The sequence below is a fragment of the Rhyacophila brunnea genome, unplaced genomic scaffold (genome assembly GCF_057557595.1).
Source record: "Rhyacophila brunnea isolate RB1 unplaced genomic scaffold, BYU_Rbru_1.0 scaffold_2, whole genome shotgun sequence".
NCBI classification, from domain to species: Eukaryota; Metazoa; Arthropoda; class Insecta; order Trichoptera; family Rhyacophilidae; genus Rhyacophila; species Rhyacophila brunnea.
The window spans coordinates 4,649,509-4,665,711 of record NW_028232859.1 but is presented as its reverse complement, the minus strand read 5'-3'; the positions used below and the strand labels follow the sequence as shown (position 1 = coordinate 4,665,711).

Sequence of the window (16,203 nt, the reverse complement as noted above, 5' to 3'; positions counted from 1 at the left end):
AAAATGAAGCGTTGTTTGTTGGTGGAGAATTTTACGAGCACCCACTAGCTAAATTACTCTGAATCATTCAGAATTATACCTATATATATATTCGATCTGATTGTATTTCTAATTCACTTACATGCATATTTCTTCTGTCTTTCCCTTGTATTCTACTGGTTTTTGTATTACGTATTGTTTTATTTAGACATTGATTTGATTTTAATGCTATACGGCCTGCATACGTACAATTTTCCGGACATGATTTTATTTAATGCCCTTTTTTCTACCGTACTGAAAAGTTCATTTTATCTACCTATAGATACGTTCCTACTTAGGTAAACATTATTGCACGCAATTTTACAAGGACAAGTGGAATTATTACTCCCTTCATGTTGTACAAAAAATACGTTATATTACATAATATATACCCTTAGATATATTACCTTCGGGATTTCAAGGACCACTCCGAAAGCTGGCCTTGCGCTCTCCCCTCTCCTGCCACCCTCCGCCCCACGGCCTTGCTCCCCGGGTAAGCGGGTACGCTTTTCACAGACGGGGCGAGTGACTCAGTGCGATGGGAAAGTGGGCGAGATGGGGGTGCATGGAGGTAGTCGTCGCGTGACGTCACCGGAGAGGAGTGGATTTTGTGAGTCATCGGGGTTTGATGGCCTCCGGGATGATAAAAAAACAGGATTCTGAGCAAAGTTTTGGCCATATAGACGGACTGATGTGTAATGTGACTCACTGAGTTATCTATGTAACATACCTACTAACTTGTTTACTTATATTCGAGTGTTTTTTTCTTCTTGTTAATAATTAATGCGTTTCATGTTTGAAGTTTATTTTGCACAATGGATATAATATAATAATATCCAGTTTTAATATATCCGTAAATCTTTGGACAAAATATTGATAACCTTTTCAATATTTTTTTTTGAGTGTATTAATTACCATTGACAGTTTCTGGAATGATAAGTATGGATAATTATTTAAATTTGATTTAGTTTTGCTAAATAAGCAGTAGCTCATTTTGTATACGTATTTTATACCATTTACTTGTTCTTGTTAGATAAGTACACCTATAAGTTACGTATTAGAAATATCCTGGGACCTTGTGTGATTCGCACTCATATCTATTGCATACCGGAAGACTACTTAACTCTCACAGGCCAGACTGAGTGGCCGAAAAATTCTAATGGGACCTAGTAAGAAAATTAGTGTCCAAATTGCTTTTTTTTTAAAAATCAATACTAAAATAAATAGGATTTTTTTAACGGTTATGTAGCGATTACAGTTTATTCTATTGACGTTTCTCACTCACTGGACCAGCAATTAATTACTGTTTTATATGTACCTACGTCATAAATATGCTACTTTAAAATTTGTGGCAGATTTTAATTAGAATAGCATATAATTATTGGAAATAAGTGATCAGAGTGTAAAAAGGTGAAGTAACCCTACGGTCTAAACTCTAAAGCAGTATTGAGTCATCATGAAAAATTAATTGTTAATAAAATTAAAATCATCAGCCGATTAGTAAATATTTTTTTATATTTACCTAATAGATATCTGCTGGAATTTCGAGATGGCAATATTATTTTTTTTATACTGCTACATCTTCGCTTTAATACATAGTTGATAATCATGGCTTCACTATTGTGCGCTGCTTTCACATGCATTCGGTTTCTGTTTCGTTTTTGATACTGACAGGACTGAAAAAGTCTTCTGACATGAATATGAATATCTCGACACGAAAATGGGGACATTAATTTAATAGATTTGTAACTTAGAGATGGATGCTCTTCTTATTTTTTTAAAATGGACAACATTTTTTGGTCCCCAACTTTTGCGCACCGGCGGTTGGGAAACACTGAAAGTACTATCCGTGCAGACATTTCCTATCTCCGAAAGAAAGATAAAAAAATACATATTTTTGTTTGCTTATTTCTTTTCTCTGATTGAAAGAGAGTTGGGGGGAATAATCAACAGCCAATTGTCATAAAACCTCAAACCATCAAGATAATTTTGGAGTAGATATAAATTTAACGACACTTATTGGTGTCGGATAAACCATAGGTTTTATATCTGTGATATTCTCAACAGAGATACTTTTATTAGCGATGTGGATTGTGGACCTTTTCGAGAGTAGTGCATCGGACAAGGAGAGCGGATGCCATGCCCCCTTATCGCCGGACGTGTGGTCGCACCGATATCGCCCGCCCACCCAATCTGAGTGGTCGCGAGCTGCATCGTGAATATTGTGAACCCTGCTTTTATTTATTCACCAAGTGAACGAGATCGAGATAATGATGTCTCGTCTTCTTGTTTACAAGGACCCTTTTTAATCATATTCTGATAATCTCTGGTAGAGAAGTGGACATGTTCACTTATTAACGCCATGTCTCGGCTTCAGTAAATCTAATAGTCTTTTACCAAGTAGTGGTGCTATCTTAGCATATTGGTATATTTATCAAGCTATTCTCTAGTCACCTATCGATTGCTGTAGATATAAGGATTTAAAAAAAAATATGTTTTGCAATATTACGTTCGAAATAATTCATCTATTATAATTGCATATATTATGTCATATTCAATATACTAACTATTAAGTGATAATGTATTATCATTGAATAACATTAAAATAACCATAATTATTAATATTTAAAAAAATACAAGTCATTCTGATTCACACTGTTTCTACTTACTAATGTGATTGGAGACACTCGATAGCAAACGATTATTTGACATTTAACTTTTGACAAAAACATCATTTCATTACGATCACTTAGTAATCACTGATTACTAAGTGATCGTAATAAAATGATGTTTTTGTCAAAAGTTAAATGTCAAATAATCGTTTGCTATCGAGTGTCTTCCACTGGTATTTTTTAATCTACATGTGAAGACGTAATAAAACTGGCGAGCGACAGGGATTCTGTGATGCACTATTTTCCATTTGCTCCCAATGAGTGAACATGGACAAAGATTATAAAGAATGGTCACAGGAACAATAAAAATCGAATTCAAAAATCTTCAGGAATGTTTTAATGAAATTATTGGAACAAATTTTTTATATGAAAAATAATTTCTATGTCTTCACATTTAAAAATCGATATTATTTTATATTTACTTATATGCAAGAAATGTGTTGTCATTTATAATTAGGTATTGTTGATAAAAAAATATGGTTTTATTTTTAAACATCCTACATTTCTTATTGATTGCGCGGCTTCGGATTATTATTTTAATACCTGTGTGTCTATTCTGTACTATCGACCACTAAAGAGATAAAGTGATAGATATTATCAAACTTAGGGTAGGTTTGTATCAAAGTATTAGCACTTATTGTAACAATTACAATCCGTTGGTTGTAATTGTTGCAATAAGCGTTACATTTTAGCAGTGCATCTTTTGCTGCTGTTAAAATATAGCACTTATTGCAACAATACAACCAACTTATTGTAATTGTTACAATAAGTGCTAATACTTTGATACAATCCTACCCTAAGTTTGATAATATCTATCACTTTATCACTTTAGCGGTCGATATGTATAGAATAGACCCACTGAGACTAATAACAACGACTCGCGGTAGGTTGAAGGGCGATTGCCCGATTGCCTGAAAAATTGTCAATTAAGGGTACTTAGGTGAATCTACATTCTATGTAAAGTAATTTAATGTGTACAGGAAACATAATAAAACCGGTTTAATAACGTCGCAGTATGAAGTTCCCAAAATAATTTACCATACTAAGCATTGTGGCGTCAATAACAATAGTGGTTAGCGTTTCTCGTTGGTATTATAAACATCGATATATCGTTCCTAAGCATTTAACGGGTTAGAATCGTTATCCTGCTTTACATTTTTTATTGTATCAATTCCAAGAAACAATATTTTTTTGCAAGAATCGAATATTCCTAGTCATCGTTGAATTGTGACAGATAGATTATTGAATTATTTTGTTTACTAACCTGTTACGTTTTCCTTCCTCAGCGTTAACTGTACGAAAATGAATTTCCCGGAAATTGAGCTTTTCCTGATGGCCCACCTCGTATTTTCGGCTATTTTTCATCATTATTATCTTCCGGTCGTTTCACGCGTTTGAGTTCTACCATCGCATTTATTATAGATTGCCTAAAATATGGTTACGGACTTTTTTTAGTATGCCAATAGTGCAATTACGTGATGTGGGTACCTTAACACTTCTATAGAAACGTACAACCGGGCCCAGACGATACGCAATATTGCGTGAAACATTTTTTAAGTAGTGTTCACAGAGTACCAAGTTGTATTGTGTAGTTGGTGTTACTTGTTGTTATTCAATGGCGATGTTACAAAGTCTGAAAATGCTCAAGATCTGAACAAAAACTAACCATTAGTACGAGTGAGAAAGCATTCGGCACGCGTATAATCTCAGCGAAATATAAAATATGAACGAAGGAGTTGGGTTTTAGGGCGTGAAGCCGTTAAATATTAGTCTGTGACGCATGCGGTTAGTACAAACACGGCGAGTACGTGTAGCTGAAATATTATTGTTTTTGTGTGAAATATAAAGTTAGTGGCAAATAGTTTATTGAACATACATAATTTTGAAAAACACTTCTGAGACAATATATTATAACCAATAGAAAAAAATCTTTTTTGAAAAAAGTAAGCCACCCCGGCAGGGAATCGAACTCTGCATCTCTTGGGTTTACGCCCCGTCCGCGCATTTATCCTTTATGCTACAAGGCGACGTACTAATTGCGACAAACTTTAACTATTGGCCTTTTTAATACCTGCTCATCAGCGCTCCTCGAAATCAAGCTACTTTGGCAATCGATTTTTGTTTATTAAATCAAAGTTGGTACCTACTACTTTAATTACTAACCGACGTCACGGCTTTCACCAATATTTTTGTGATGTAACTTACTTGAACTTGCTAATAATTTTTAATTAACTATTTCTTTTATTCAACGAATAATTCACAAGATTACATTCCTTTATGCCTTTATGATCCCTTTATGCTACAAGGCGACGTACTAATTGCCGCAAAAACACTAATTCAATAATTAGAATGGTACATTCTTAAAAAATCTTGTGAATTATTCGTTGAATAAAAGAAGTAGTTAAGTAAATAGTTAGTTTACTTAGTTAGTAGAAGATATGGTTAACCGTGTTGTGTTTTAATGTGGTAACCGTACTAAGAAGCAAGGTACAATGCTTCGTTGGTACCTACCTTATTAAAATTGAGGTTAAACTGTGTTGTCACATTCAAAGAAAACGGCGACATATATCTTTTTGTTATTATCATTCTGAGTGCCCACTACAATTTTAGTCTTATATTGTATTGAAAGTAATATTTTATTTCTTTTTGTCTAACATATACACTCAAATAAGTACACTTGTGAAACTCGAAGCATCTATCGCCTGACATTTAAAGGCAACATAACCTTTCACCCCGCAGGCGAAAATCTCCACAATACATCCCTCAAAAATTTTCACATTCCATCCCTAATTTTCTGTCACTGTTCCATCCCTAGGGAGCGCACGACCTGTCTGCCCTGCCCTAATGTGACGTCTCTCACAACCAACTCATATTAATCGATTATTATATTACCAAACTTAAATGGTTTAGGGAGAAACAATAGGTAAATGGATAATAGATTAAAGTTTGATCAGAGTCCACAGTGTATGGTGTAAACTTTTATTAAAATTTAAAACTGGTTTTCACCGCGTCTTAGATTGTTAGCCATTCGATCAATCTCGATTTGGGTTAAGCATATTGAAAAGACCTCGCGATATAATTGAACGGCATGAGCTATGACTTCAAAGACGGCCGCTTTACCAACTAGCCCACTGTGTGTGTTATTTCAGTCGTAATAATAAATGGATACGTCATGCCATTATCTAAATTTATATATTTTTTTGTATTTACACTTTTCTAATGTTTAATAACTTTTATATAATATCTACTGTTTTGATAATATTTATTTGTTTCTAAATGACATTAAGCCGTGGGTCCCAGGTTCGAATCCTGGGTCTGTGTACACATATTGTTTTTCAGTTTGTGCGTGTCAGGGTATGGACCTAATAGGTTGAGCAAGTGGCTGACATCCATTTCTCGTAAAAAACACAAAATCTATACAAACCTCCACCATGTGGAGGCCCATATTATCCTATCAGGATCGGACATGGTCGAAAAAAAAAATGTTCACTAAATAAAAAATATAATGAAATTTGAATTTGGATTTGAAATGTAATTATTACCTACTGGATCGAATGTTGCGTCACTTGGACGTTGCATTATGTTGATTGCTATTCACAATTGGTCGACTTCGATATAATATACTATGCGACATCTCGATGATATGTTAATCAGTTTTATTGAATGCCTATGGTCAACTATTGCATTATTGAACGGGTCAAAGTCAAGGGGAAATGTTCAATTGGCTTGAAGGTGCTTTTATGATGTGACGGATTCCCAGTTTGTCAATATCACAGCTATCTGGCGTTGATTAAATTGAATAAAAAACATACACTAAAACACTTTATTTATCTTTAAAAGAAAACCGGCATTCGGGATATCTCTTCGCCAAACATGTACCTTACTGGGTAAGAAAATAAGCTATTTGACAGGAAAAACTACTTGATTTAATTTTAAAGAGACAAAAATATTCGTTTGTTATCCGTGACAAAAAAGGTAACACATTTGATGAAAATTTTGATGTCAAAGTAGGAATCTAAAAACGTTATTTCATTGTTTACGTTTGTACACATTATCACATGTGGTTGCACGAACGAAATTGTCGTTTATCCATTGCATACCTAGTTAATTTATATTTCGCAAATCTTGGGGGCGGTCCGAACCCGATTGAACTGACTCCCAACGTGCGCACCGCTCTATTGACGCACTACACTCACTGTAGCTACATAAAAATAAAATATATTTGTAATAAATAATAATATATTATTTGTTTCATATATCATGTCATATCACTGGCGGAATGTGCATGCTGGAATTTCACAAGGGGCCAATCGAATCGTTGAATCTAGTGATTGATATTTCGTTTTCCTTGCCGTTAGGTCGTTTTTATTGCCCATTGATTATTGTGCGTGCAAATACATTATCGTATTCTAGGCCAAGCGATTTGTTTATCCGTACGGCATGCGAGATGTACGGTTTTTGAAATCTCGCGGGCCGGCACGCACGGCTCTGGTCTTTGATCGGCGATTTCTTCTATTTATCTAAGTGTTTATTTGCCATTGATCGTTGATTACCGTCAGCAGACGTATTTAATCCAAAGCAGGCCTTTCTCGCATTCCCAAAGGTACCTCGACTCGCCATATTTCGTTGCCACATAATACCTATTGTAAAATAATATTTATTCGATTTATCAATCGATCGTGAACTGCCAATGTTGTCAACATTTTTTGTTGAGTTAGTACATATTATTATTATGACATTTTGTTTGCTCTCTGTTGGCTTTCTTTAAATTGCAATATGTGACAGTAAGTACACTAATATGCCAATTGAAACTATGATAGTGTAATTAATTATCAGTGGATTGTTAATATTACCTCAGAGTAATAATATAAAGAGAGTGTGTATTGTTCAGCTATATGAAACCGTGTTTCTTGCGTATAACACACAGTAGAACCTCAATTTTATTATTCTTAACTTAACTAATGAAACGTTATACCATCATGTTGCTTCTTAGTACGGCTACTAAATTTAAACACAACTTAGTTAACAATATTTTCTACTAAATTAACTAAAAATAATTACGACTAACTTTATATTGAACACAAAAACAATACATTTCAGCAATACGTGCTCGCACTGTTTGAATGACCAGTCATCCAAACAAATATTTAACGGCGATGTGTACAACAAATATTTAATTCGGCCGTAGAAATTCTATCTTACTCTAACGCATGGGTGGCCAACCCGCGGCCCACTGGGTGTCAACTTGTGGACCGTGGAGCAGTGAAAAAATAAAAATAATATCAAATGCTGCCGCTAGATGTGCTAATTTCGCAAATTGAGATTCGATATTGGCTCAAGATTTTAAAAAGCACCGTGTGCTTTTTGCTGCATTTGCAACGCCATTTTCCGTAGACGTGAATTTATTACCGGGAAATTTACAAATGGAACATTGTGAAATATGTTGCGATGTACAGTTGAAGGAACAATTCCATCAGGTTGGTTTGGAAGAGTTTTACAAAACATATATGGACAAGGAGAAATATCCTTCATTTTACAAACATGCTCTAATGATGACTTCGCTATTTGGAAACACCTACACGTGTGAACAGCTTTTTAGTCGGATGAAGCATATCAAATCCCGAGTGAGAACACGAATCACTGATGTGCATTTAGAAAACTGTTTGCGTGTAGGGACAACCTCACTCGATATCGATATTGATGCACTTAGTTCTGCCACACAAAATCAAACTTCTCCCTAAAATTTATTATTTTTATATTATTTCGTTTATTTTTTATTATTTAAAAAAAGTCTAATCTAATAAACATGTTAGATTATCATTTTTGTTTATTTTATTAATATATAATATATATTTCTTTTTTGTTTTGTATAATAAAAAAATGGTTGTGCGGCCCGGTAGGAAGTCTCATTTTTAGAATCTGGCCCGGCTGCTGAAAAGGTTGGCCACCCATGCTCTATCGCATATTGCGTAGAATATAAGCATGCCGAATGCTTTCTCACTCGCCCTTGTGGTTCGTTTTTGTTCAGGTCTTGAATATTACCCATAACGCATTTGCATACACTATGATTATGTAAATAGCACGGCATGGTTATATCCAGACTAGCGCCAAGTATTGTATTTGTATGGAAGAATGCGTAGAATATGAATAAAATCATGGACCGAGTGGGATTCGAACCGACTTTATAGCATGCCGGGAGACTGCTTTACCAATAATTATTCTACTGACACATCTATCCATACAGATATTTCGTAAACTTATAACAACTACGCATATGAGGTATCTTTCCGAGGCTATTCTTCCAAGATATATACTTTTAATTAAGAATGTTACATTCTTAAACCTTGTGTATGTTTTCGTCTCAAAAAAATTGTTTGATCAACAGTATTATTACCATATTATGAAAGGTTATTTATATTTATGGCATATGTGGGTACATATGTGCCATAATATACAGTGCAGATTATTTTAACAGCCTTTTTTACAATTTAAAATAAATAGTTATTTCCTTCTCACTCAAATCGTTGGGTTTATGTTTTTTATGCGAATAAATGTTGAAAAAGACAACATTTAAAATTGATCCGGCTACCAGATTGAATTCATGATCCACTGAATCAGTGACTAGGAATTGAATTTCAGACTGCAAATATTGTAGAGCACAGAAGTGTTTCGAATTTAAAGGATTTTTGGTGATTCGTGCTAGCTTCGCCTTAAGCGCAAACAGGAGCAAAAGAAAGAACTCGTTACTCAAGTATAGTAAACAGACATTGACAAGAAACTGTGGTATTTAAAACACAAAATCATCCAATACTAAATACTTAGTAGGTAATATGCAAAACATATTAATTATGCGACATTGTTCGTCGTTTTGTAACAATGAATAAGAGAATATGGAAGATGATGATTCATTTTTAACTTGGATAGAACCGGAATTAGTAAAGTTTCCACCATAGAGGTATTAAATAAAAAGAGGGACAAGAAATCGGCTTTCTCATACAACTGAATGAAGCAGGCCAACAATAGCCGACAACTTACGAGAAATTACATCGCGATAAAAAAAAATGCAGGGCATCACAGAGGATTTACTTCGGCCTTTTAAACGTCATTATGATGTACCCATATAATATAATAATGTTAACTTGGAAGTTTTGTCGTAACTTGATTACCAGCCTGCCTCACCATACTTTTATATAACCTGCCTGCTTCACCATACTTTCGTATAACCTGCCGCCCCTAGGTTTCCACAGATGATCCATTCTTTGGCAGTGTGTAATCATCTATCTATAAGCTCATGACAGTAATACGTCATTAGCCATACCTACCACAATATTTAACTGCATAGCACAATACATTTCATAAAATTTTATTATTTACCTGTTTCTGAAATAACCTTGACCTACCCACGTAAATTATTAATCATCTTCGTTTGTTATCGTAGTCAATTCAATGCGGATCTGTTGTCTGGCTATGTGACTTGAAAGAATTAAAAACGCCACATTTGTTTATTTTAGATCTTTTCCTATTCGCAACGATTTACAATAAACCTTCATATCTGTTTTCCGTCTTTTTTCCCCCATATTGTGACGTTATAGTTAATTAGTTATTTTCTCTTCTTTTCCAGGATCAGTACGACAACCTAGCCGTGCACACGCAGAAGGGCATCGATTTCTTGGAGAAGTACAACCACTTCATCAAGGACCGGTGCGCTATAGAGACAGAATATGCAGGAAAACTCAGGTAAACCACCGTTATACCTACTACTTACATTCATTCATAATAATAATATTATATTCTATAAGTTCATCAGTTTTTTCACAAAATCGATTGTTGATTACTCTAACAAATAATACTTCCTCATATTTTATTCATTGTTGTCATACTGTGTTGTTTTGTATTAAGAGCGTACATAAGTGAAGCGGCAAATATTTACCAACAGTATGTGGGACCAGCGTTGCCAACCGTACTATAATTATAGTATTTGTACTATAATTTTGGTCCGCGTACTATGTACGATATAAAACAGGTATAGTACGCCCAAAATACTATAATTTAGAATATCGGAAAAAATATGTAAAAAGTAGGTACCTACTAATATTACGATATTATTTCCGTTTGATAAATTGGTGCAAAGTACTATAATTTCGCAATATCTATAAGAAGATTTGGAGAACTTGGATAAAATTGCTCGAAAAACGTAAAAAAATCCCTTGACTTTGGTTAAAAATGAAATTTCTTGAATTCTTCGGTAAGCATTTTTGCTCGGAAGAGGGAGGTACCTACATAAAAAAGGGTCCTGGAGTTTCTTAAATTCTCCGTTATTTTTTTTCTGAGAAATAAAAAAGCTATACATTTTCAATAGATGACAACGCGTAGGTACTGCATATATTTTTTCCCTAAATACTATAATTTTGAAGGCTCTGTACTATAATTCCGCTTTGAAAATATGGCAACACTGTGTGGGACGTAATTTCGGCCGCGTTGCAAGTCGGAGACAGATAGTCGAGGTGTCCGCACGTCGATTTGTTTTGTCATGGCGTCGGATGAAAACATTCTTAAATCGTGTAAAGATGACTAAAAACTTTACATATGTACTTAAAAAAGAAAACATGTCAATGAATATACTATTATTAGTAATATAACAATAAACATAACATTTAATGGACGCATGTTGGATTTTTATGACAAATTATATTTCGTTCGGCTCGCGTCATTTGCACAATCCGCGCATCGTCTATACGATCTTTTTAGACCATGCCTCACAGCTGAGGTTATAGCCTTAAAGCGTTTTTTTAATAATATAGCAGAGCAAGTCTTAAGAATTTTTAGTATTACAGTACTTTGCAGCGTTTTTATTGTTTGAATTGGTAACTCAAGAATAATTCATATTCTGTATGTTGGCGCATTGTAACATCTCACCTTTAAAATGTGCAGCCACCACCTATGACAGTTGTTTTTGACATTTCAGTATCATGTACGTGTGGCATTAGTGATTTTTGTGACTATTTATCTAAATTCTAAATATTCTAAAGAATGATGGTTTGGTCATATATTATATCTATGGCTGTCACAAGCAGTCGTATCTGCATTTACAATGTAATGTAAATACATATTTTGATTCCGGTACAAGTTGACCATGAATCTTGTTCCAAAGGATAAATATAATATTATGTAGGTATGTATGTATGTAATAAATCAATACCATCTGTTTGCGTAATTCAAATTCATGTTTTATTTGCAAGTATACATATAATAATTGACTGAGTTGACTGTTTCTACATACTTACATTGTTTTGCGATTTGTGACAAATTCGGGCGATAACAATATGAAATTTGCTACAAATGATTTGCAACTAAAATAATCATCAGTCTTAATGCTTATTTTGTCATCCTCTCTTTGATATACATATTTAGTATTTCTTTAACTTGTTTGGCTTCGGTCCTAATTCAATGGAGTTATTTGTTACTAATTTACAATTGTTTTTTTTCCACAGGAGGCTAGTAAAAAATTATCAACCCAAGAAAAAAGAAGAAGATGACTACCAGTAAGTTATATTATTTTTTAATTTATAATTATCTATTGATTTATGTGTTTTATTGACTGACACAATATGTGAAATATTCTAGACAGTGATGGTTATTTTATTCCGAATTTCGTCGACTCTGTTTGCGTTAAAAATAATTTCCTTACCGTAATTAGAAATATACGAAAGATATTATATTACAAGAAATGAAAATATAATTAATATTAAATTCTACAGGTTTTTAAAAGGTTTTGTCGATAGCTATTTCGGTTGTAACACCATTATCCAGACTATTCAGATAGGCCGTTTGCCTTTGCTTAAATACTATACGTATATATAGAGACAGAATACATTTTCTTATTGGTTCCAACAATATTATGACTTTGTATGTTTATTATTAATTGTAATATTATTAATACTTTGAAAACCCTAAGTAGATTTTTAATGGTATGAAAATTTATTGAAAGTACTATGTTCGATTGCTTTGGTTATTTCTTGACATTATTAATCAATTTAAGTATTATTAGTATAATTGTGTTAATCATGTGCTTAAATTTTATTTAATAGTGGCAACGATTGCATTACATTAAATTTTCATTAAAAAGCCATGAAGTCTGAATGCATGCCGGAAACTATTTTGGGTAGAATGTGTAAACCCAAAAATCTTGTATCCATAAATACGTCCGAATTACATTCTGATATCACTGTGTCACATGCAATTGACAATGAAAATATTTTTTATATTGAGTTTAATTTAAATCGAACATTAATTAAACCATGCAAATTTATTATTTAATTTGTATCTAACGTATGAAACTATTATTGTTGAGTTTGAGAATTTAACATTTAGAGGATTTTAAGTAATCAAGGAACCCGTTATCCATTTTTCTAATTATGTCAACTGTATCTTTTTCACTCGGTAGTCTTTGGAACGTATCCCACGTGCAAAAAGAGAATCGGGTGTACGGTGTACGTATGTTTCTGATGTGTGATGATGTGTTACGACAATAGTTGTTGATGTAATTTTCATCATTTGATGGTGAGTTGTTGAAAGAGAACTGTACCATTATTAGCATTGTGGTCAGGCGTAAAACATATCGTCGTGGTAAATGCAATAGGTCGTATGTCAAAGATACCAAACTTTTCAGGAGAGACAAAAAACTATCCCATCTTAACCCCAATGCACCGATTTTTTTCACAAATTTATTTACTTAGTAGAATTTGTTCCCTGTTAAGATTGTTATCATCATTTTGATGTAAGATGAATAATAAGAAAGTTAGGTTGACATATAACTATTTGATCGTCAATGTTGGCCACTTTTGTTGACATAAGTCCAATTTTTATGCAAACATACCTAAATTGAAAACACTAAAATTAGGTATTTATAATGAAACAAAATATAATATTATATTAATATAGACATATTATTATACACTTGTACATAAACGTTTAAAAAGTAAGCTTAAACTAATGAAAAAGTTTTTTTTTATTATAAATCTCTGTTTAATTAGGCACTTGTATAAAAACGATTTCAATGTTTAAAAGAAAAGATTAAAAGTTAATATTCAAAATAACACACAATAATTTTTAAAAAGATTTATTTAAAAATATCATAGTTTAATTATGTATTTGCATAAAACAGAGCAGGTAAATACCTACTTAAAAGAAAAAAGAACAGTTTTAAAAGAATACTTTTTTTTAGAAAAGTAATTTTTTTATTTAAACGGTAGGTACTTAGTATTATTTTGTTTTCTTCCAAAAATTTGTGAATAGCAAGCTGCGTTGTTCATCACTGATTGTATCGCACTTAAAGGCTATTTTTGACCCACCCTTTTGAGCATGTCACTATGCCCAACACAACGTGGACCTATGGTCATAGAATCTTTTTTAGACGTCTGTCTATACTTGCCGCCCTTGCCGGACTCTTCATGCTTCTCAAAACCTGCATAAGACTTGCCTAGCAATCGCAGTTGAGCTGATTGAGTTGAGTTGAGCAGTTGAGATGTATCTATAGTCTAAGCAGTTGAGAGTTTTTTTTGCCTCTTCCACTCTTTACAATTATTGCTTTGCCCTTTTCGTTTTCTTTGATTGACTTGCTCAGTAGGTTCGTCACCATAGGTGTCAGACTGCATAGCAAACTCCTCTAAGTCTTCTGATGAGCTTGATTGATTCGATTCAGGTTGATACAGAGCTTCAGAGTCACTACTGATATCAGATAGTAAATGTTCAGGGCCACTTAGATGTTCAGTCATCGTCATATCACAATCTATATTTTATCTCAGGGCTGATTGTGTTGATACAATGTTCTCTGCTATCTTTATGTCCAAAGGTTGCCTCAGCAATGATTCTGCTTGTTCTAAAATTGGAGTTTTGATAGTCAAAGTATTATTAACCTCAGCGAAATCGAGTTCTATTTCTGAACCAATATTTTGAAAAGTGATTTCAAATGGATGCTCTAAGACTAAGATTTCGAGTTCCGCTGCATTCCCAGGTTCAACTTGTAACGCCATATCGTCAGTGGTTCTTACGACTTCACAGGTTATTTGAGGTCCTGAAGAAAATAATCATTTTTAAATTTGATAATCGTTAATGCATCTCAGCAAAATATCATCTCCACTCCACATTTGTAGCGACATAATCTTATTTATTCTTACCATTAGTATCCGGTGAAGTAATGTTGCTGACTGCTAAAGATACCAAGTACCGCCCACACCTTCCATTAATCATTTTAATAGCTTTTTACTAAATAATTTTTAACTAAATAAACAGTGTCTTATTAAAACTGTCAATCGTGATTGGTGAACAAATAATTACTTTGGCAATAAATAAATGAGACAAAAAGTCATTATCATCATCATCAGGGGCACGACAACCCGGTGTGGGTCTTGGCCTCCTCCAACAGCTCCCTCCACCTGTCCCTATCCAGTGTGGCCGCTTTCCAATTTGGTACCCCTAGAACACGGCAGTCATTGGCAGCTCCATCCAACCAGCGAATCTTTGGCCTGCCTCTTCTTCTACGCCCGATTGGATTGCCGGACATCATACGTACGTACATTCATACGGTGCACATGACCTAGCCATCGCAGTCCCCCAATCTTAATTGATTGAACTGCGCTGCAATCTTCGTATAGCCCGTAGAGCTCAGCAATATATCTTCTTCTCCAATTGGTGCCGTCCCTGATCGGTCCATATATACGTCGGAGAATTTTTCTTTAGTTTGAGACAAAAAGTAATGTTAGATTATCTGTAGAAAGAATCTTGAAAATTTTACTAAATCTGACAACAATAATGTAATTATAAAGTAGATTTTAAAAAACAGTGATTGGTAAATTACTTACATCGTATTATTTGACGAATTCTTTAGTATAAAGTCAAGAACGAGGAATAAAAATAAACAAAAACATTACTATCATTATGATGAGCTCTGACATACGACTGTTTGGCGTGACCAATATCAATGACGTGTCGGTTCGTCTTTTTGCAAGTGTTGGGATAGTCGACTTCTTATTGGTCTAACGACATAAGACCTATTGGAGATGGTGTAGATGACTGGGCTGGTCACTATGGTGCAATAAAACAAAATTGAAATTTTTTTGACATACGACCTATTGCATTTACCACGACGATATAACACGTCTATCATATGAGTTCAAATACAATACATATGAACCGCTATTCGTTTGCCAAAGTCACAGGTGGTTTCCGCCTTCTGCTTACGAGAATGACCTTTCACCCGTGGGTCCCACGGTACATTCTCGCGTGCATGCCATCTGACGCTAATTGAATGGTAGGTAGGTAGTATTACTTAGTACAGAAATATTACAGATGCGTCCGATTAGATGTCAATTGAGTAGGGAATGTATAGGATACAATTATTTGATTATATTAAATTAATAGAGTGCGAACTCACGCTTGGTGTTTCCCAAACTGTGATGAGTTGTAAGCAAATATATTTTTTATGTTAAAAGTTTGTAGCTGGTTCCAACATGTT

General features: G+C 33.9%; 1 protein-coding gene across 2 annotated transcripts in view; it reads left to right on the top strand.

Annotated features, from left to right (window-relative positions):
• Positions 1-16,203, top strand: part of Cip4 (formin-binding protein 1-like Cip4) — a 189,025-nt gene that overhangs the window by 142,352 nt on the left and 30,470 nt on the right. For both annotated transcript variants that reach the window (XM_085947045.1, XM_085947046.1), the window contains exons 2-3: positions 10,312-10,427; positions 12,182-12,232. In XM_085947045.1, coding sequence (XP_085803171.1) covers positions 10,312-10,427; positions 12,182-12,232 — 167 coding nt within the window. The remainder of the gene's footprint in view (positions 1-10,311; positions 10,428-12,181; positions 12,233-16,203) is intronic.